Here is a 20,670-nt window from a genome sequence, read left to right as displayed (position 1 = left end):
AAGGAACATCGGTAAGGTGTATATTACATGTGACTGCATAGCACTGCTTTGAAGGTGTTTGGATTTCCGCACGGTTATTTTCCTCATCGTTCCTCCTGTCACAAGGATGCGGTTCCAGGTTTTTAGCAAGTTCTTTTAATAAGGTATAATAAGTGTCCCACAATAGTTAGGTCTACAGCGTGAAGAGGATGGTGTAGGGTATGCCACCACGGTATATGTCAGGCAGCTTTGAGCTTTATCTGAGCCAGACAAAAGCCACGAAACCACATAATAGGAATTAGCTCTCCTGAGGCCACATAAAAGGAGTTAGCTCTCCTAGGGCCATCCTACCGTGGCTCTGATCCAACAGAGGCAGAGCTGGCACAGCAACCTTACAGCACTCCTCAAAATACCACAGGCATACCCTGATAATGTAACATAAATAGATCATAAAACATTAAATAGCAAGTGGCTCTGTCTAACTCTCCGGTTAGATATTTAATACTTACATTTATTGTATTGTTCATTCTAAGTGCACAACTCAGAAAAATCAAACTGATTGCAGTTTGCAATACTGTAACTATGGAGAGATGCTACACCTTCTGCAGTAAATGGTAAATTAACTTATTCTGCCGTATCTAGGAGTTGTTAAGTCATCTGCTCTATTATAACTTAGTGGAATTACACAATCTAGTATCTATTGTCATTATCAATTAAATTTATGCTCACAGGGATCTGCAAGTTGGTTTTGAGCATTTGCTCAAATGCAGTATACCAGAGTGGGTCTTCACAAAAGGAAGAATAACTATTTTATTCTCTGCGCTCTGAAATACAAGTTGAACAGATCAGGATGAATATTTCCCCTACAGTATAATTTTGAAGGGCACTCATGATCTGCAGGGCGGGGTTAGACTGCTCATCCAGCAGGATCACCGTATCACCCGGCAGTATTAATACCCACTTCTTTGAAAGACGGAAGGTGCCCTTCCTGGCACGCTCTCTTCCCTGTGTCTAGCTTTAACTCTGTCACTTTCCACCTACATTAAATCCACAGCTTCTTGACGTTTGTTGAGCCGTAAATCACGCTCTCCTCTAATGTAACCGGTAAGCTGTTATACTAAGACATCTTTTCTTTTTAAATAGTCAAAAAAGTCTCAACAGCTCTGTGGCACTGGAAAACAGTTTAAAACAGCGAAATTAAGTGTTTTGTTAGGCGATTCATGATTGTCAGCCTTGGATAGATAATCTAGGAAAATATTGAGCATATGCATATCTTTGCCTTTGACGAAGTTATTAGTGCTTAATTTCACAGGTCTACAGGCCTGGCTACTTTCTGTAAACATGCATGAGTTCCCTTTAGTACTGAACTGCATAAACTAGTTAATTAAAACAATTAAACCGAAAGCTCTCTATTAGTTATTAAAACAAGTTGCTCAATACCACACTGGAAAGCCACACAAGCTCTTGCTGTGGGATAAGATCTGTGAAATAATTTTTTATTCTTATCTATAAAAATTGATTATTTAGGAGTTGTAAATTCCCCGGAATTTACATAGATGACCCTAAACAAATTCTAGCATCTCAGGAATTAATTGTCATATCACATAAACTAGGACGTTTTGACCTAAAAGCAGGCCAAAATTTAGTTGTTAGTTAGTTGATCTGACTTGTTTAATCTTATTCTATATATTATTTGAATTTTCCCCTATAGACACGGTGAGCTGTCATGCCAAATTCTTTCTGTATTCTACATCACTTGCTCCCCGAATATTGCTGGTCTTTGGATACATTTTCTCCTAAGCCCTACAGTGATCAGGATTTGTCTGGATAGTCCTCTCCTCCACCTCCCCTCCCTGCCTCAGAGAATATTACACTTCTTAAAGATATGAAGTCTTCATCTGTACAACAATGGATGCTTTTTTTTCCAGGTATTAGTAGTTCTAATTTATCTTATAGATGGAAAAGTGACTACTTAGACGATACACCCTCCTTAAGAGATCTTTTTCCATGTTTATTCTGAATCATTTCTTTGATTGGGAAAAGAAGCTTTTAATACACAGAATCCAGAGCAGCCCCAAATACAGAATTATCCCACCTTCTCATTCAGATCTTAAAGTTTACAGAATATTTCCTTCAGACTTTGTTCCAGAGTATACTTTTACTTTAGCTCCGTACAGTAGGGTTTCTTAATTATCACTTCCAGGAGATTTCCAGAGTCACTCAATTTACAGACTGATGTAAGGATCATCCCTGGTGGGTCATAACTTAAGAGCTGAGCTCAGCTATTTCTTTCAGATCCGATCTTAATAGCATTTCTATAAGGTGAATTTTGATTTGGGAAACTACATCTAACAGGCCAGTTTTGAGGGGTGTAGCGTATGAGCCATCACACATAGAAAAATGTTTCCTTTGCTAATGAGATTAAAGAACAATTGGAAAAAAAGTTGGAAGAAGTAGTAGGTATTTGTCTGAAGAATGAAAAGGAGACCCTTAATATCTGCAATATAATCTTGCCATCAACATTTAGAAGTATATGGCCAAATTCTGAACAGGATTAGGATTTTTGGCTGTATTGGTGCACTTTGGACATATGAATTGAAACTATTTAACAATTTTACTAATAATACAGAAGCTAAAATGAAACCCCTGCACATACCCTGACAAGGGAGTCGGAGAATAAGGAGGCAGCACAGCAACTGGAGTGAGCAAGTACATCAGAATCAACTGGCCTCAGTGTTCGTGTCCCTGCCTTAGTGTATTAACTGTTTAACACAGAGATATCTTTCCAACTGTGCTTTTAGAGAATTTAGGGGGAAAATTTCAAAAGCACGTGCAGATTTATGAGCTGCTAAACACAAACATGCTGACTGACCTATTTATGCAGCATGACACTAACTCCTCACGTTATCTGGCCAACAAGTCAGCAACAACCTCAGTACCTATGTGGCTTACAAGAAATCAATATGAAATTTATATAGGGGCTGGAGCTGAAATGCATGGTAGAGGAAGATCAAGTCTTTTCCTTTTAAAAGATAAATTGTCTTCCTTTCTGCTAAGCAGCCTCAATGGTTCCTTTATCATATTTCTTTATTGCCAGCGCAGATGCTACACCCCAGGACTGATACTGGTAGAACTAGAAATGAGAATTCCACGCATCTGACCAGGTGTAACAGAGAAACAGTATGAACCCCACTGTGAGCAAAATGAGATGCAGAGCGAGAATCGATCCTCCTTGCTCTCACCATTCCCCATCTGCTCATGCGTGATACACCTGCAGCACACCGGCAGCTCGGCCGGCATCGGCACGGAAAGCCCCCAAGTGACATCGCAGTGCGCCACACAGAGCCGGTGTATAATCAGCCTCTGACAGAAGCACATCTGGAGAGGCACAGGAGCAGAAACTGTAGGTCCCTTTCCAAGATTAGGCAGCGCTTGCTCCTCTGGCACGGGGAAATTGCTTTAGCACCACTCAGGGGGTCAGGATTCTGCTTCGTTTTCCACAGCAGCATGGGACCCTGCTCTCAGCCACCCGTGCAGGTGTGTTTCTCTTTCAGCCACGTGAGTAGGGGAGGAGGTTAGTATTTACTGAATTTGGGGCATGAGTTGGCAGCACAGCTGCAGTGCTAAGTGGTTGCATATTCAGGAAAATCCCTCTGCCTATCGCGGGGATTTGCAGTTCTCTGCTCATTTGCCATTAGGGCCGTACCGTTTCCTGAAGTGGTCCACAGGCGGGAGGCAGCGGCTCAGTGACTGCGTTCCTATTTTTGCTCGTTCCAAATCGGGTGTCCCTCCCGATTTCTTTCTCCTCCCTCACTAATCTTTACATTTACTGACGAGCTGCTCTCATTTGTCATTAACCTACAAAGTCTTGGCAGATGGGGTAGTTTGAACTTGAAGAACCATCGAAGCGTGGGGTAACACTTAAGATTTTCCAAGGCACTGACGCACCAGACAAATATTTGTAGTATGTTTGCCCTCGGCCTGACCCCTCAGGTTTCTATACCTCTCTGCAGTTCTCATTCCTGCAAGTAGCTTAAGACTCAGGTAAATGTTTGTCAGCTGGGAAATGGCAGACACTGGCCTAATACCTGAACGGTACGCGCTGGCTCCTCGCTTAGACGGACCTGGCTGTGCAAGTGCTACTCCTCAGCCCTTCTCTTCCAGCACCAGGCGCCGCAGCTTAGCTCCAGGCGCTGCAGGACAGGACAAGGAGGCCAGTCCTCACTGGCGTGTCCTACAGATGCTCTTGTTGATTTTCTTCATTAGCCTGGACATCATTCCTAACAAAATCCTTAAACTAGAGTTTTGGACTAATTATTAGTCCAAATGAAAATTTTCAATTATTTCATCGGTTCTTTTTAGTCAAACATCAATAAGCCTTCTCTCTCCTGAAATGGAAAAGGCCTTCATTTCCACAAATACTTATTCTTTTTACTATTGTTTTGTATTTGTCAAATAAGAAGCTTTGTGATATTTTTTCTGACTGGCTATTTTTTGGTTTAAATTTTAGGAATAACCTGTAAGTAAATTTAAAAGTCTAATTAGGATCTCTTCCACGACTGAACGTTGAAGATGAGATCCCACAGCGGATACTGCATTGAAGCTCATTCACAATGCTGTGCTCAAGAAAAATACAGCCCTTGGCAAGATTTCAGGGCTAGACAGACTTTTGGTCTGGGACAGTAGGGCCTTGTGTACATAAGTTCTACCTGTTCATATAGAAAAAAATCGTGATTAACAGATGAAATTGATATATTATCTGCCTTGTTTCTCAATAAAGGGACAGACTTTAACATGACAAGACATTACACTGATTTAAGCATCTAGAAAGTCTTTCCCCCACTGATAAGAACTGAGGAAGCTATTTTTACGAGTTTTAATTTCCATCTCTAGCCCATAATTTGCTATGTCATGTTAAGTGACATTGGCCTGAGCCTCTGTGAAAATGTGCTGTGTTCAATGGCCTTCGCATTTCACATCTCATTCATGAAATGGTCTAATGTTACTGGTTTGGAGGGGCAAAATATCAAAGGACGCTAGTAAGCAAGTTCTTCCAGTTAAGTGGGAGAAGATAGCTAGAAAGAGTACGGGTAATATAAGGTGTAATGATTTTAAACTCAGAGTTATTAAATGGGGTCTTGTTTATGAGGTTACGAGTGAAGATAATTATCACCTAATGGGTCTCTAGTTTAATATATGAACTCAGTTTGGTCTGGTTTTTACTGGCTGTATTTCTGTAAAACATCACAAAGTTGCAACAAGCACAGTTATTTGCCTTCTCTATAATTGGGCAGCAATGGGTGAAACCAACACTGATGGTGGTGTCTGAAGCTGTGACACCAACAGGCGATGATGGAGTGTCTCCCCCTAGGCAGCTCTGAGGAGGCAGACTGCACCTTCTTGCCCCGCTAACCCGGTTCCTGGCTGGACGAGAAAATCTGCATGGGGTGGAAATGAAATTAGCCCACTCCCCTGTAAATGAGATCTCTTCATTTCAGTTTTCCTTAAAGGACCTCTTTGTTCACATTAAAGTTATCGGTGCGTATTCACCTGTTTTTCTCTCTGTAATGTAGATGTTAGTACTTGAGATAGAGGCAGTTTCCTGATTATTTTTTTTTAATATGGATTTTTTTCCCCATGTAAATTCCTCAAAAGAATTTCAGTTTTTAAATGCCACAGAAACAGCTGGTTTCCCTCTCTTTACTCCTGTGGCAAACAATGAGATTCTCCTGCTCCCTGACTTACGCTTTTAGCTTCCCTACTCACTTCCTTGGAGAGCTGCAGATGACAGACCTTAATTATTCCCAAAGAGAAACCTGAGGGGCTGAGCTGGCCAGGGGGGAGCACAGAGCACACACTGTCACCGTTCCCCGTGCCTCTGAGTCAGAGCTGTGACACTCGTGGTTGCTGGTGTTACTCCAAGGCAATGCACTTATCCGGTGGCATCATTCCAGTAGTGCTGAAGTGTATGTGCTCTGTATTTTCACACAATACCTGGGAGTGTGAATAAGTGAGGCAAAACAAGAATGGCTGTGCTTACTACTCAGAGTCAAACTATAAAGTGTTCGGTAATAAATACTACATATAGTAAATGCCAATTTGCTATTACTTTCTCTATATTGTACGTGAATGCACTGTTTCTAACACTTTTCATATTGGCTGTTGCGGGCTGCCAAAGGCATTAGCAATTTTGCACTATAAAATCCACAGAGCAAGCTAAATAGCCAAAGTTTTTAAGCTGAGCATTTCGGGCTTTCACAAAGTGCACCAACTTATTGAAAGTTTTCTGGAAAGAAAAGTCTCCAATGTCAAAGAAATGCAGAGCTGAGCCTCGGGGTTTTTTTTTAGTGTGTATAGCTCCACTTTTATTTTTTCCTCATTGGACTAGAATAACGACTCATTATATTAGGCTATTTCCACTTAATTCAAGGAATAGTAGAAAGGGATTGCCCTTACAAAGTTTCTAAACTTTCTAATTTAACAAATGCTTTCTGCAGCAAGTATAACCCACTTTCAATCATCACTGATCAGGAGTCTCTTATAGTCTCTGTCTTATCAAATCAGGTTATGAATTACAAGGTCATCTTCTCAGGTTCAGTCCCTAGACACAACCAAGGTTACTGGGTTTTTTAAAACACTTCAAGTGGAAAAAACTGAGGTCTAATTTAGTTCAATACACACTGAATTTGATATAACTGAAATTAGTCCAAATTTTCTAAACCATCAGAGGAGACGAGAAACTATAATTTTCATCTTACTTAATCGTTCAGAGATGATAGCATTTATCCAGGTTGTAGAAGACCTGTTTCACACCTATTTTCTGTATTAATCGGAAGAACAGATCTATACTACAGTCCCTCCACTTCACAGTTGAACAAGTTAATCAGTACACCGTAGGATATTCTGAGAAACGCTTCCCTCATCCCTGCTGTTTGGAACCACTGTACCAAGGTAGACAATTACATATTATAAACTCATCATAACGGAGAACAAGAATGGAAGAAGAAGGATGCCTGGGGGCAAAGGGTCCCGGGGCAGTGGGTGATGTGAATTCAGTCATCTCAGAGAAAAAGTTTGCACTTGAGCATGCTAACATTCTGCGTTAATTTGCAAGCCTCAGAGCTGCCGATCCAATAGATCTAACAGTGACGTGTTTTACTTTCATACCTGACCTGACTTGACAGACTCCACCGGGATTCACAGGTAGCAGTTTGAGGAAAAGCAAACCCACAGTTTTTATTTTATAGCTTGCTCTGTGAACAAAAGAATCATCCTCTTCTACTGAAGAAGTACTAACACTGCACATCTAGAAAGCCTCGCTCCCATTTCTAGCTCACAGCTGGTTTATTTGGCCTGCCTTGCACCTCTGGCATCCTGCTGTACTGGTACGTCTGCCCTGAGATTAGCACGATGAAAATCGGGCACGCCTGCAGGGCATAATGCTCCAGTGTTTGCGCACAGAACTGCTGGTTTGAGCGGGATTATCGGAGAGTCATCTTAGCGCCTCCCAGTCTGTCTTCCCTTTTTCCCCTTTCGTGCTGTGTTCTCCTCACATCTGTCTGCAGCTTGCTATTTCTCTGCTTAAAGCCAGCTGTTTACATACTCTTTACCATAACCAATTCCTGATCCGTGGGCTGTTTAAATTCCCCCGAATAAACGTGCTTATTGCAGCTTGCCAGGCACTGTGACTGGGAAAAAGCCTGGCTCTAAGAGGTCCCAGATATACTACTTACTTCCTACACTGTACTTTTAACATGGGCTTGTTTATTAATATGGAACTTCATATTAAACACCTCCATGTAAGTAAAATGTATAATGTTATCATGTACAACATTGTTTTATAGATCAACCTGCTTAGACAGCACACAAATCACACTGCAACATGCTATGGCAACACCACCATGCAAAATATAGGGGTTTTTGTTTCAAACATTGGGAGAGTTTCCTTTTGTGGCTGTTTATTTACTTTTTAGTGTCCTTTACTGACTTTGTCCCATTGAATCCAAATTTCTTCCTGATTACAGGGGATTCAAAGCATATTACAGGAAGCCTTTACCTATAAGAAAGTAGTTAAAAGAATTACAGTAATTTTGTTGTAACGTGGGAGATGATATTCCCACAGCCTCACAAAACTTTGTTCTTTCACTGCGTTTCTTTCTTTTTTTGATTACTAGAAAGCATATGTATACATTTGAAGTACTTGAGGAAATACTCTTCAGCCTCATTATATGGAGGCAGTTTCTGAGAACTGCTTCTCCTTCCCTAGAAACTGAAAAACAAAAACCATGATCTTTGCTGAAAGCTCTCATATTTTTCATTTCAACGCACACAGCTCCACTAACCAGGTCACAGAAAAAGCCACGGACGCACACGCACACACAGCAGCGTCACCTGCACAATTCAACAGACAATGCAGACAAACTTGAGTATAATCCAAGATCTTTCTACCTCTTTTCATAACAGGTTAGTGCTCGCCCTCAGTGTTGGTGTACAGTTTTTATGGCATGGGAAAATAGGGATGTTTCTGCCCTACAAAAATAAATGCGTTGAATGCTTTAGTTTGAACTTTCACAATGTTAAAAAAAAAAATCCAAAGAAACCGGATAAGTAAAAAGAATCCCACACATCAGGAAATCAGTGGATCTTTTGGCAGGTGGCAAGAGAATGCCCACAGCAAATTTACCAGCCTTCATTTTTTTACCTTCATGAAACAGCTCTCTTGAAAATTATATATTAAAAAAAAATATCAGCTCTTGTAGTCCATTATCAAAATGAAATCCCAATCAAACCCTTGCGCATCACCAGCATGAATTCTTTGGTCCTGAAGAAGCTCTGCTAGACATTAAGGAAGATGGGGAAATTATTATTGTTTATTTTCCCCTGTGCCCAATTGAAAAAAAAATGGGACAACCTCTTTTGTAGTCAAATAAGAAGGAGGCAGGAAGGAAATCCGATGTATTCAAACTGTGTTAGACTTAGTATTTTGGGAAGCACCACAAAAAGGAACAACATCAATCAGGTTTTCACAGATTCTTTACTACAATTGGGGAAAAAAAAAAAAGTGTGAATAATTTTATGCTTCCTAATGCAAAAAACATTGCTCCCAAAGGTCCATTCATCCATGTGTGACTATTGAGGTCAGTGGGAAAGGGACTAGGGAGGAGGGCTTGTAATGAAAGCAGATTATAAAGCTGTCATTCCTAGGAAAATCCACAAACTGTCATGAATAGACTTTTAACTGTCAGGTTAGAGAAGCAAAAAGGGAAAGTAGGGATCAGTGAGGGGGAGGGGAGAGGATGTCCCATCAGGTTTACTAGTCTTCCGAGGCAACAAACTTACCACATTGCGTGTGAATTTCTCAAAAGATGTTCGACGATCCAGAGTGTTTTCCAACTTAAATTTAAAAGAAAAAAAAAAAAGAAAAAAAAAAAGAAAAAGGAGGGGAAAAAGAAAAGCAAGAAAAAATGGAGCAGAAAAGAAGGATTGATGAAACAATGGGCTGCAAAACAAAGTTTGTATAAATCAGGAAGCAAACACAGGTATGAAGCTGTAATGGGACTCTGCAAAACAGGGGATGGGCAAAGCAGATATAGTATTCGACAAAAATAATTTTTCATGGGGATTGAACCGGTTTGATTTAAAAGATAAACTGAAAATAAAAAGAAATAATGAAGTGCACATCTTGTGTTAATGAACTGACATTCACAAACTTAAGGACTTCACACGGACAGTTGTAGCTTTCTGGTATTTTCAACATCTCTCTCTATATTGGATCTTCAGAAATCAATGTTTGAACAAAAAACAAAATCACACAGTACTTTCATATAATTTTAGGTTGTCATTATAAACAATAGAATGCTACGGTGTTAATAACTACCTTGTTCCGGTAACAATCAGGGCCCCGATTTTGCAAGACACGGGGCTCCCAGCTGCTTCTAGGTGATTGCTATTTAGAGCCCGCTAACAAAATTATCCATCATTATAGAAATCTGCATTGCACAAGCTGCTCCACATACTCTGGGCTGTGTCTATTCAGCACTCATTCCATAATCTGGACTTTTCTAAGCAAACATTACATACCAAGACATGAGCCTCTGTTTGCCGAAGTGTGACATGATCGGTCTTTCAAGTCAGATTCCTAGCCTACTCAAAACTAGTCATGTAATAATAGGGAAAGAAACAAAATTAGGAAGCCCCAATATTTATAGTTGGAATTAGAAGTTATTCATATGAATAAGGTTGTTTCTCAACACGTTCTGTAGCTTTTATAGGTGGAATAAAGAGAACAACAATTATTACATAAGCAAACTTGCAAACATGAAAGACTATTCTTCTGGGATTTTATTTTATTTTTTTAATGTATTTGTAAAGCACTTTGCAATTTAAGGTGCTTCATAACAGAGAAAACAGTACAATATGGGATGTAAAAATAAAAATAAGTTTTGCTAGATTAACTTATTGAAACATGCCCGCATGCAGGATATATACACATATATGTATATTGATCTCCTGTGTGTATGTGACCCTCCAAACACGCCAAGCTGGTCACCTACCAGATATCCAGTTGCACTGGCACAGGGGAGAGAAGACTGAGTATTGTTGCAAACATAACCACCGCTTTGCACAGTGGCAAGACAAAGGCAAGATGGACCAATACCTTTTTCTTGGCCTGTAGCAGCTCCTGGTAGGCACTGGATCGTATAAAACGAGGATAAGAATCACTTTTCATCAGTTTGTAAATATGCTCCTGAAAGGGAAAGAAGGAGCTGTTACTCCCACAAAAGAAGACGTGTAAAACGGGAGGCAGTCATATATGTTTTAGTTGGGGAATGTCTACCAGCTAGCCCTACTTTGAATAGGAAGTCTTATGGGATAGCAGGTTGCAGTTCTGAAGCTACGGCAGAATTGCTCTCTATTCTTGAAGTGGAAATCCCACCTCTTTGTTATGTATAAAAAACACAACACGCCTTTCTTTAATTTATTGTCCCTATGTCCACTACGGAATTATTTTTCTAAGAATTTACAAGTGAGTCCTAGCTTAAAGCCCAGTTTCAAACCTCCCTTACATTAGTCAGTTTAGCTAAGTGACCAAATCAGGAGCTGTGGGTCCTTCCTCATCCTATTTCTGAATTAGTTTTGGGGGGGGGGCTTTTCTGACTTCATAGGCTGGGAAAAGGTACTAGGTTTCTGTTCCAGCTCCACAAATAAGTGCTGAAGTTAGAGATGGCTGCTCTTGAAAACATCCTTTGACAGATGTTTAGTCTGCTCTCCAGCTGACAATATAAAAAGGAAAACACATATGCAAATTGAAAAACAGTTCCAGGCTAATCTAATTTCCAAGATATTTATTCTTCAGAGGCATACAAAAATTTGGAAACCCTTATCCAGAAAACAAATGACATAAGCCGTTTATAGAGCTTTTCTTTTCGGAGCATTCTCTTTTCTGTAAAATATAAACCCCTAAAAATTTATGATATGGGACACCTTATAATTCTAGTTCTAGTTATAATGTTAGGAAAGAGATTTGTAGAAAAAGCAATCCGAATAGGAAATACTCCTAAGAAAAAAATTTTAACAAATCCACTGAATTGTGTTAGCTATTTTTGTTTTATTTTTTTACTCAAAAAAAACTTTTACTGTAGGAAATCTGTAGGCACAGCAATTGGGAAACAGCAAATAAACTGTAAAGTAAATGCTGTTTCTCAGCTTGGTACTGCATAAAATTAGTGAATAGAAAAAAAAAAACAAAACCAACAACGAACCACCTTGCTTGAAAATTATGGCAAGGTAAAATTAAAGCTGATTTTTAAGTTTGTTGTATTAGAAACTCTACAAATGATTCTAAGTGCCTTTTGATGTATTTCTTGCACTAAGCAGAGAAATTCTGTTATATATTCAGAACTTAGGCTGGTTCATTTGGGGAGCTTTTATTCTGCTCAGTTTCTATGAAAGCAGCCAGTGCAGCCAACAGAGAGCAGAAAGGACTGTGCTTCTGTTGTGCATATCAATGCAAACTGGGTGGGGTGGCTGATACCCCAGAGGGTCGTGCTGCCATCCAGTGTGACCTGGACAGGCTGGAGAGCTGGGCAGAGAAGAACCTAATGAGGTTCAACAAAACCAAGTGCAAGGTCCTGCACCTGGGGAGGAAGAATGCTAGGCACCAGTACAGGTTAGGGGTGGACCTGCTGGGAAGTAGCTCTGAGGAGAAGGATCTGGGGGTTGGGGTAGACAGTAAATTATCCATGGCCCAGCAATGTGCCCTTGTTGCCAAAAAGGCCAATGGAATCCTGGGCTGCATAGGGAAGAGTGTGGCCAGTAGGTCGAGGGAGCTCATTCTCCCCCTCTACTCTGCACTGGTGACGCCACAACTGGAATACTGTGTCCAGTTTTGGGCTCCCCAGTTCAAGAGGGACAGGGAACTGCTGGAGCGAGTCCAGCGAAGAGCAACTAAGATGATTAAGGGATTGGAGCATCTCCCTTATGAGGAAAGGCTGAGAGAGCTGGGACTCTTTAGCCTGGAGAAGAGAAGGCTGAGGGGAGACCTTATTATGGCGTACAAGTATCTAAAGGGTGGGTTGAAGGAGGATGGAGCCAGGCTCTTTTCAATGGTTCCCAGTGACAGGACGAGGGGCAATGGGCACAAGTTAGAACACAGGAAGTTCCGTTCAAATACACGGAAACACTTCTTTACGGTGAGGGTGACACAGCGCTGGCACAGGCTGCCCAGGGAGGTTGTGGAGTCCCCTTCTCTGGAGATTTTCAAGACGCGCCTGGATGCAGTCCTGAGTAATGTGCTCTGGGCAATCCTGCTTTAGCAGGGGAGTTGGACTAGATGATCTCTAGAGGTCCCTTCCAACTCTGAAAATTCCGTGATTCTGTGAATTGAGGCTGGGTGTTATTTAGCACAATCGATCTATTTTTATTTATGTATCACTCTCATTTGACATGGAGTTCCATGCTGCCATTTTTCAAGTCCATAAACGCTTTTCAAAACATTTTCAACCAGAATTCCATGACCTGCCAACTGTCAGAATGACTTACAAATCATCTCTTTCCCGACTGGCAGGACATAAAGAGCCTGTTGCAGAGGCAGAGCCCTGCTCCTGAAAAAACCCTGCCACTTCAGGTGCGGAACTCTGTAAAGGTCCTAAAGCTTCAAGTCAGAACACGGCAGGTACAGTTTGCCATCTTTTCCCAGAGAAATAGAGGCTTCCAGGTTCAAGTCGTATGCTGAACTGGATCAAACAAGCAGACGTCTGACAGGAGGAAAAGTCCTGCTCTCATAAAGACGGAATACTCCACATCTTCCAAAAATGAAGGAAAATAAATAAGATAAGAAAGATCTGGAAGAAAAATGGTGTTGAAATTTTACACCTTTTTAAAAGAAAAAATAAAAAATTGGATACTGGCAAGGAATTTAATTGTCCTGTACAGACTCAACTACAAAGACATTTTTTTAAAACCTTTAATCTTGCTAGGTTGCTTATATGTGTAACATGTCTTTGCTATACGCTGCATTCCTATGGCTCAGAGAGGCTCAGCAGATTCAAGCAAAAACTGTGTGTTTGGCTTAATGTAGAGTACTTCAAAACAATGAGTATGATATAGTGTTTAATGAAAACTGTATTGTTGCATCACAGGTTGCTAGTCTCATAATAGCAAAATGAAAAGGGGGTAGAATTATTCCCCCTCCTATTTGGGGCAAAGGCACTCTCCCAAAAAGTAGAAAGCCCTGATTTAATTCCCTTCTCTCCTTTGTGGGACTTGCAGCAGCATCTCCTGGCTCCCAAGATGATGACCTAATAATCAAGCTGTAGGAAATTCTGCAGGGATATGATCTCAATCCCTCCTTTTGACACCATTTCACTTTGCATTAATAATTAAATTTTCATCACTGAGCTGCTGATGAAAAAGGGAAGATGGTACTGGCTCCACTACTTTTACTGTGAATCCAATTCTTTTCTATTACTTTTCTCAGAAGTCTGCAAAATGAAATATTAAGTTATAAGTCACAAGTGTCATATCTAATACGGAAGTACTTGTTTTTTCTTCTAAGGAAAACCAAGATTTGTATTTTACCATTTTGTTTTTTGAACTTTTACTTCCAATCTCAAAAATACAAATATTGTCACAAATCTAGCTCTGGTCAAAAGTATCTTTTGATGATGGTATTCAAATTGTGACTAAACCAGACCTCCAAAAGCCAAATAAGACATTTACAGACTGGTCTTTATTGCTGTAATACTAACTATTGAAGAGCAGATCTTTAGGATTTTTGCCCAATGTTCTGTAGATAGTAGTTTAATAAGGTATCGAATATACAACATCCGTGAAATACAATACTCTGTATAAGCCGTTACAAAATGTTATTTCTCACATGGGTCATATTCTCTTCGTAATGGGAACCTATGACTCCTATAAATTATAACAACACTTTTGGACATGCATCGATAGAACAGACATTGAGCCTGTATCAAGGGAAGTTTTTCAGAGACAGACCTTGAGAACTAGAAATCAATGTATGTGAGGGGGAAGCTTTTCTCTTAATGTAGCTGAATAAAAAAATAAAGAAAACAGGAACATGAAAATATAATTTCCATTGTACTATATGCTTTGCTCAATTTGAAGTGCACTGGAAGACTCTATACCAGGCACAGAAGTTTCCTGAAGACCTTTAGTAATTCATAGATCTCATAAGAGGAAGAATGTTATCCATTTGCATTGACAAAATGGCATTTTAGGAAACAGAGCATTACCATTTAATTCCCAAATGTATCTTATTTTTTGTATATAGATTTCACTAGCCAATATTCCATTTCAAATGTCCCTAAAAAGGATTGCAAACTGACCTGAGCATCTTCAAATGTGTATCTTCCAGGGTCCTTTACATTCTGCGTGGTTTTGTCATAACTTTTTGAATCTAGATTGATAGCGCTGGGTGCACCTGGAGCAAGAAATTCTTGCCAGATTTCTTGGACGCGAGCAGGAACTTCACGGATAGGCCTCTTCTTCAGGTCTTCTACTGCTAACCAGAACCTGTGGCACAATACAGCATCTTGACTTCTAATTCAGTATAATCATTAATCAAGTGCTCACACTCTCCTTTGCTCTTAAAAAAAAATGAAGTACCTGAAGTTTTCATCTAAAACATGATAAAATAAGAAAAATCTGGTTTTATGTTGGAATCAGCATTCTGGTACACTGCCTCAGGCAATCAGTCCACCTTAAGAAGCAATTATTACAAGCCTCTTCATGAGACAGGTGGGAAATCCTTCATTACTTATGTATGGGTAACTTGCTTACGGGAAGGTTTCCATTTAACTGGAATTAAACTGAGATTTCATTTCACCTGAACCACAAGGGCTTATATCCCTTATATACTGCTTTTTGACATTCCTTTGAAAGCTAATAAGAACTTATGTTCTTGCTATCTACATTAATCTCTCTGAGTCCTGCTAAACTATAAACTGTGTAACTGTAATTTTGTTACTATTACTCCACAAATCATGCATAAACTTGAAAAGCATTTGCTTTGCTTGCTATAATTTAATTTCTTTCTTCAGCATTGCATTTCTATGCATATTTTTACTAAGATGCTGAATAGAAGTACCCATTCTCTCTTCTTTTCTGCTGCTGAGCAAACCATCAGGTAGCCACATACAGTGCAGGCCAGTTCATTGTACCCTTCTCACTCAGTCCGGAGCAGGATCGCTATAAAGGTCTTGAGCAGTCCGTGATCACAGCTAGCTAGCTATAAGCTTTGATCATCACTTTTCACTTGCTATTATGATTGGTTTATCATTATTTCTTTTATGGGCTTTCAGGCTCTCTCACTACACAAAATAATTCTAAATTCAACTAGGATCCCGTGCTTAGACGTGGTGCAGACCACTTAGTTCTCCCCCCCCCCTCGAGCTCAGCTAAAGTTTGGCTTTGTTAAATATGCACTCCTTCATCACAAAGATGGAAGAAGCCCACGCTCATCGCTCACAAGCCGCTATGGTCATCTTCACCTTGCTGAGATGACTATTTTACATACTTCTACACCCTTCAATTTCCATAATATCTAAGCACAATCTCTCTGTCTATTAATCCCTTAAGATTCTCCAAGAGACAGAGGAGTAATATTGTCCCAGTTTTGCAAATATGTTAATAATGTACAGTGTTTTCTCCAAGGTCACAAAGGGAGTCTGTGCCAACAGAAGAACCTCAGTTTCAAAGATTCTGGTAGCATCACTTATCTCCATGAACCACAATGTGAATTGAACATAGCTCTGCACAGAGCCTGAGGACGTATCCTGAGAATCTGATGGCAATGCAGTAAGAATCGAGGCCTCATAACTCAAGTTTAAAAACTCCACAGCTCACAAACTCTAATACAGTTCACTCTGTCAAATTTGGGCAACCTACTTTGGTTTCCTTAAGCTGCTTTCGATATTTGCATTTAAAAGTGTATATCCTGCAGTGCTAACCCCTTCAAATGCATCTTCTGGGACTGACTGATTACTCATGTGTATCGAAGTCAGGTAAGGAAAAGACAAATGAAAGGGAAGGATGTTCTTTGTAAACACACATTTTCTATCACCCTGCAGACATCCTGAGGATCTAGCTCAAAGCTGTCACATTCTTGTTTGCTCCATTATATCACCGCCAATACTTCTGGAAGTCCCCACAAACATGCCTCAGGATGCTATTTTCTTTTGCAAGTAAACTGTTTCCATATAGTAGGTTATACTCAATTATGGGGAAATAGACGGCAGATAAATTTAACATCTTTGAGGAAACATTCAGCTTCCAGCATAGAATAGGCAGGTTGTACAGACACATTCTTACAGGGCGAACACCAGCTCTTTGATAGATTAATTTTATTTTACTCTTCTAACATTAGCATCCAAAAACCCTACAGAAAATGTGAGGTTCTAAATATAGAAACCTCTGTAAAAGTGGGAAGAAAATGCTGATTTCTGCGGTATGTTATGTCTAGGGTGCTTACTTCACAGCCAACACACATTTTAACATTTTAATCTACTTAGTGATCTTTCAAGAAAAAATGCCTGCCCTCCTCCCACTGAGAGTTAAAGTCAAATATGCAAAGTTAGGAAATGCCAAAAATAAGGCTGCCACCTCTTGCATTTTCAAAAATAACTTTGCCGAATATCCCATGGCAACCGATAGCACAGATGAAGTTGAAATAGAATCTGCAAGACCTCAGCACAGGGCCTCGAACCAAAAGAGCTCCCTGTCCCCTGTTACAGCTCTCTGCCTCACGAGCTGTGACCAGAGCAAGAGAGGACTCCCGTAGCAAACAGCACACAGTGCACAACAGTAAATACGTGCAAGGGCAGGAGAGGGGAGGGGGAGAACCCAACTGCATTTTTGGGACAACGATCTACACAGACTTAGTGCTACTTTGTAGAAGGAACTAGAGCTCTGTCTCTCCGCCCTTGGATGAAACTCCGTGTCTCCTGTTGGTGGCGGTTTGCTTTTGCCCTGGAGATCCTCTCTAGAAGATGCTCAGTACCATTTGAACAGAGGCCTGAGTAGCTGGTGTAAACCTCACTGCTGTTTTCTGTCCCGACATTTGGGCTGCCACACGCTGGGTCACATGCCAGACATATAGTTGACAGAGAGTGTATAGCATATGATAGTCATACATCCAGCCACACGACATGGTAGGACACATGTTGCAAGACATCTGGGGATTATGTCCTCCAGCTGGATTACCTTCAAAGTGAGGGTGGCCTTGCCAGATAAATAGCACAGCTGCAACACAGCTTCTGTCCCGTGAACTGACCTAAATGTCAGATGCAGCCATCAGCAGATCTCCGACCAAGCCAATCAGTTAAATTTAGTACACAGGAACTATCACAGAGTGACAGAAAAGCTGCAGTGATTCTCCACAAAACGTGTGAGGTTTAGGCAGAGTGTGGAGCCAGTGAAGCGGGAATTACCTGAGCTTTGCACCCAGTGTACGTGACACAACAGGTCGGAGGACCTTTCAGCATTTTCAGCAAAAGCAAACAAAAACCTTAACAAACTCCATGGAGAAAATCAGCTACCATTTTTCTAGGAGCAGGAAAGACTACTCTTTGATTACAAAGTTCACCTTCTCGCCAAGTACAACTTCACGCTTCAAGACACAGTGGTGCTGAAGGTCTTCAAGAAAATGACAGAAAAAACCATTAAATCTTGCAACTAGTTCCTTCTCATCTAATCTGCAGAAATGGCAACATTGCTGGGACTTGGAGTTTAAGCTTGAGTCTAAACGAGAAACAAAGCACAGGCAATTTCAGCCTTGAGGCTTAAATTTTGGTCAAGTTATTAGCACCCAAAAAAGGGTCTCATAATCAGCAGTGTGAAGGATAATCATTACCAGTGCCCATACTGTGTGGGAAAGTGTCATTACCGACACTTCTGTTCAGACTTGCAGGACAGACATCAGGGACAGCTAATCAACCTTCATACTTTGTAACATGCAGAACTCTTTCCTCCACCATCAGTGAAGACAGAAGTGTCTTGCAGTTAAAGCAATCAAGAGAGGTGATCAGTAATACAGAGAAAAAAAGCGAAAGTGAAACAGGCTGCATTACAAAGAAAACTTAACCTCTTGCACCATTCTCCCTCTTCTCTAGTAAAAGCACTGCTGTGGTGTTACTAAAAGAATAACCACTGAAGTAAGTTAAACACAAAATTAAGCACGATGACTGAAACAGTTTGTAGGCAACACAGCAAATTTTTAGTCGTGTATATGTGGGGGTTTATTTTTCTTTTCTACAGGACATAATTGAAGCCTCTAACTCCAGTAAAGTCAAAAAAATCCTCACAAAATCCCAGCTTGCAGGGGGATGGTCAGAGAAAATTTACTGAGAGAAAACATCTAAATTTAGCTCACTCCTCAGTCCCTCTCTTTTTTCTGGACAACCAGAACTCAAAGCCCTTTTCCCTATTGACTCATACATTACGGAAGTTAATAAATGAGGATCAAAGGAAGGGGCAAGGGGTCCAGCGGCTTTTCCTTCTGTGTGTCATGGAAGATGTCCTGTCACGACTCTCCCTTCACTAACCCAGGAGGCTTTTGCAGTCTTAGCACTGCCTTGGGGATCACACCTACTGAAATTCTGCATAATGACTTGGACAGGCTTTCACGTTGGCAGGCCTGAAACCATTTAGATCTTTACAGGCTGCAATTCCTACAAAACGGCCACTTGGGAGCAAATGTACAGTCAGCATATGAATATTAACCTTCCAAAGAATTCTGCAGCACTACAGGCAAAGGAAGGATATGGAGAAGAATGAGGATTTTCCACAGAGATGACGGAAATTAGGTCTCCAGGTGCCACATTGCAGTAAGATTCATTTCACTATCTTGCTCCCTTTGAAAGTCCGTGTTCAGTGCTTGGACAGCCTTGTGAGCAAGCTAAATACTATTGGAATATGCTCAAACTTAAGTCTGGTGAATTTTAAACAATGGTCACCATTTTTGTAACAGGCAGCGGGGATTTTATAAATCTATTATCCAAATCATATGTTACTTCAGCTATTTGTTCTGTGTAGGGAGCAGCATGCAAACCAATCCCTCCAAAAAGGCTGCATGGTAACGAGAGGTTACAAGTCATAGCCTGCATTAGGTGAAGGCAGAATCCAACCCGGGTGTTGGCACACTTCAATCACACCGTAATGAAGCTAACCGCACCGACAGAACTGCTTAGACAGTTTTATTCCTTTGCTATGCTCTACAACACCCCTTCAGAGAGTGACATACCATTAATCCCAGTTTACAGGCAAAGGAAAAAAGCACAGAGATACGGAGTAATAAGGTGAAACTTAGTTGCGTTCCTAATCATTGCACAGTTCACGGCTCGTTTGTTCATCCCTGTTCTGTTTCTTAAGACAGGATCTATATCCACTAAGAATGAGATTCTGAGCCAGCTTAGACACTCTCAGTCCAAGTTAATGAAACACTAACACTGGGACTTTTACCTACATACGATAATCACACTTGAACAGAAACAGTGCATCTGGTAGATTATCATTTCACGTTTTTGGCATTTCTTTCACCAAAGTGAAGTATAAGACTTCTAAACCAACTAATACTCTAGTGAATCTTGAATCTCTAGTGTCTGCAGTCCCTTGCTGTATCCTGTGTACTGTGCTAGGTCGCCTGAATCCAGTGTCCCAGCTGTCTTTTAAGTCCAAGTTTGATCCCCTGCCTGATCCTTCCCAGAGACAGCCTTTAAACTCATATTTGCTGTTGCTCAGATATATTTTATCATGGCAATACAAGAATCTAGAGAGAGAGAGAGAAAAAAGAGTAGACGGCATGTCAAGGAATCAGCTCTGAACAAATTTATCCGGGGAATTTTTCTGGATCGGTCACTTGCAGTTTGCCTGTGGTTAGCATTGTAAATAGGATTAGAAGAAAGAGCTAGGGATTATGCGGGTAACACTCTAGTTGGTAGAGACAAATTAATCACAGAAAAGCATAGGAACTGCAGCACACACTGGGCTGGATAGGTTCATGTTTGAACAGCTGCTCTGCATAAGGAATTACCAGGATACTCTTTAAATAAAAAAAAAAATACCTTTCCTTTTCTTGATATTATTCTGATTTTTTAAATTTCATTTTACCACTTGAATTTTTTAATTAAAAAAAATCTGTATCTGTCACTAATGAAGCTATCAACATACACA

At 40.4% G+C, this 20,670-nt stretch overlaps 1 protein-coding gene across 13 annotated transcripts in view; it reads right to left on the bottom strand.

Annotated features, from left to right (window-relative positions):
• RGS7 (regulator of G protein signaling 7) overlaps nt 1-20,670 on the bottom strand; it is a gene marked incomplete at both ends in the record, with an annotated part of 263,661 nt that overhangs the window by 17,419 nt on the left and 225,572 nt on the right. For 6 of the 13 annotated variants that reach the window (XM_082481529.1, XM_082481532.1, XM_082481526.1 and 3 more), the window contains 2 exons: nt 10,637-10,726; nt 14,829-15,015. In XM_082481529.1, coding sequence (XP_082337655.1) covers nt 10,637-10,726; nt 14,829-15,015 — 277 coding nt within the window. Of the gene's footprint in view, nt 1-8,433; nt 8,509-9,318; nt 9,373-10,636; nt 10,727-14,828; nt 15,016-20,670 lie in introns of those variants that run through there. The other 7 variants (XM_082481531.1, XM_082481537.1, XM_082481527.1 and 4 more) reach the window with 3 other exon arrangements.

Source organism: Vanellus vanellus (genome assembly GCF_965231255.1).
Source record: "Vanellus vanellus genome assembly, chromosome: 3".
NCBI classification, from domain to species: Eukaryota; Metazoa; Chordata; class Aves; order Charadriiformes; family Charadriidae; genus Vanellus; species Vanellus vanellus.
Note: the sequence above shows the minus strand (reverse complement) of the source record. Positions and strands in the feature narration are given on the sequence as shown.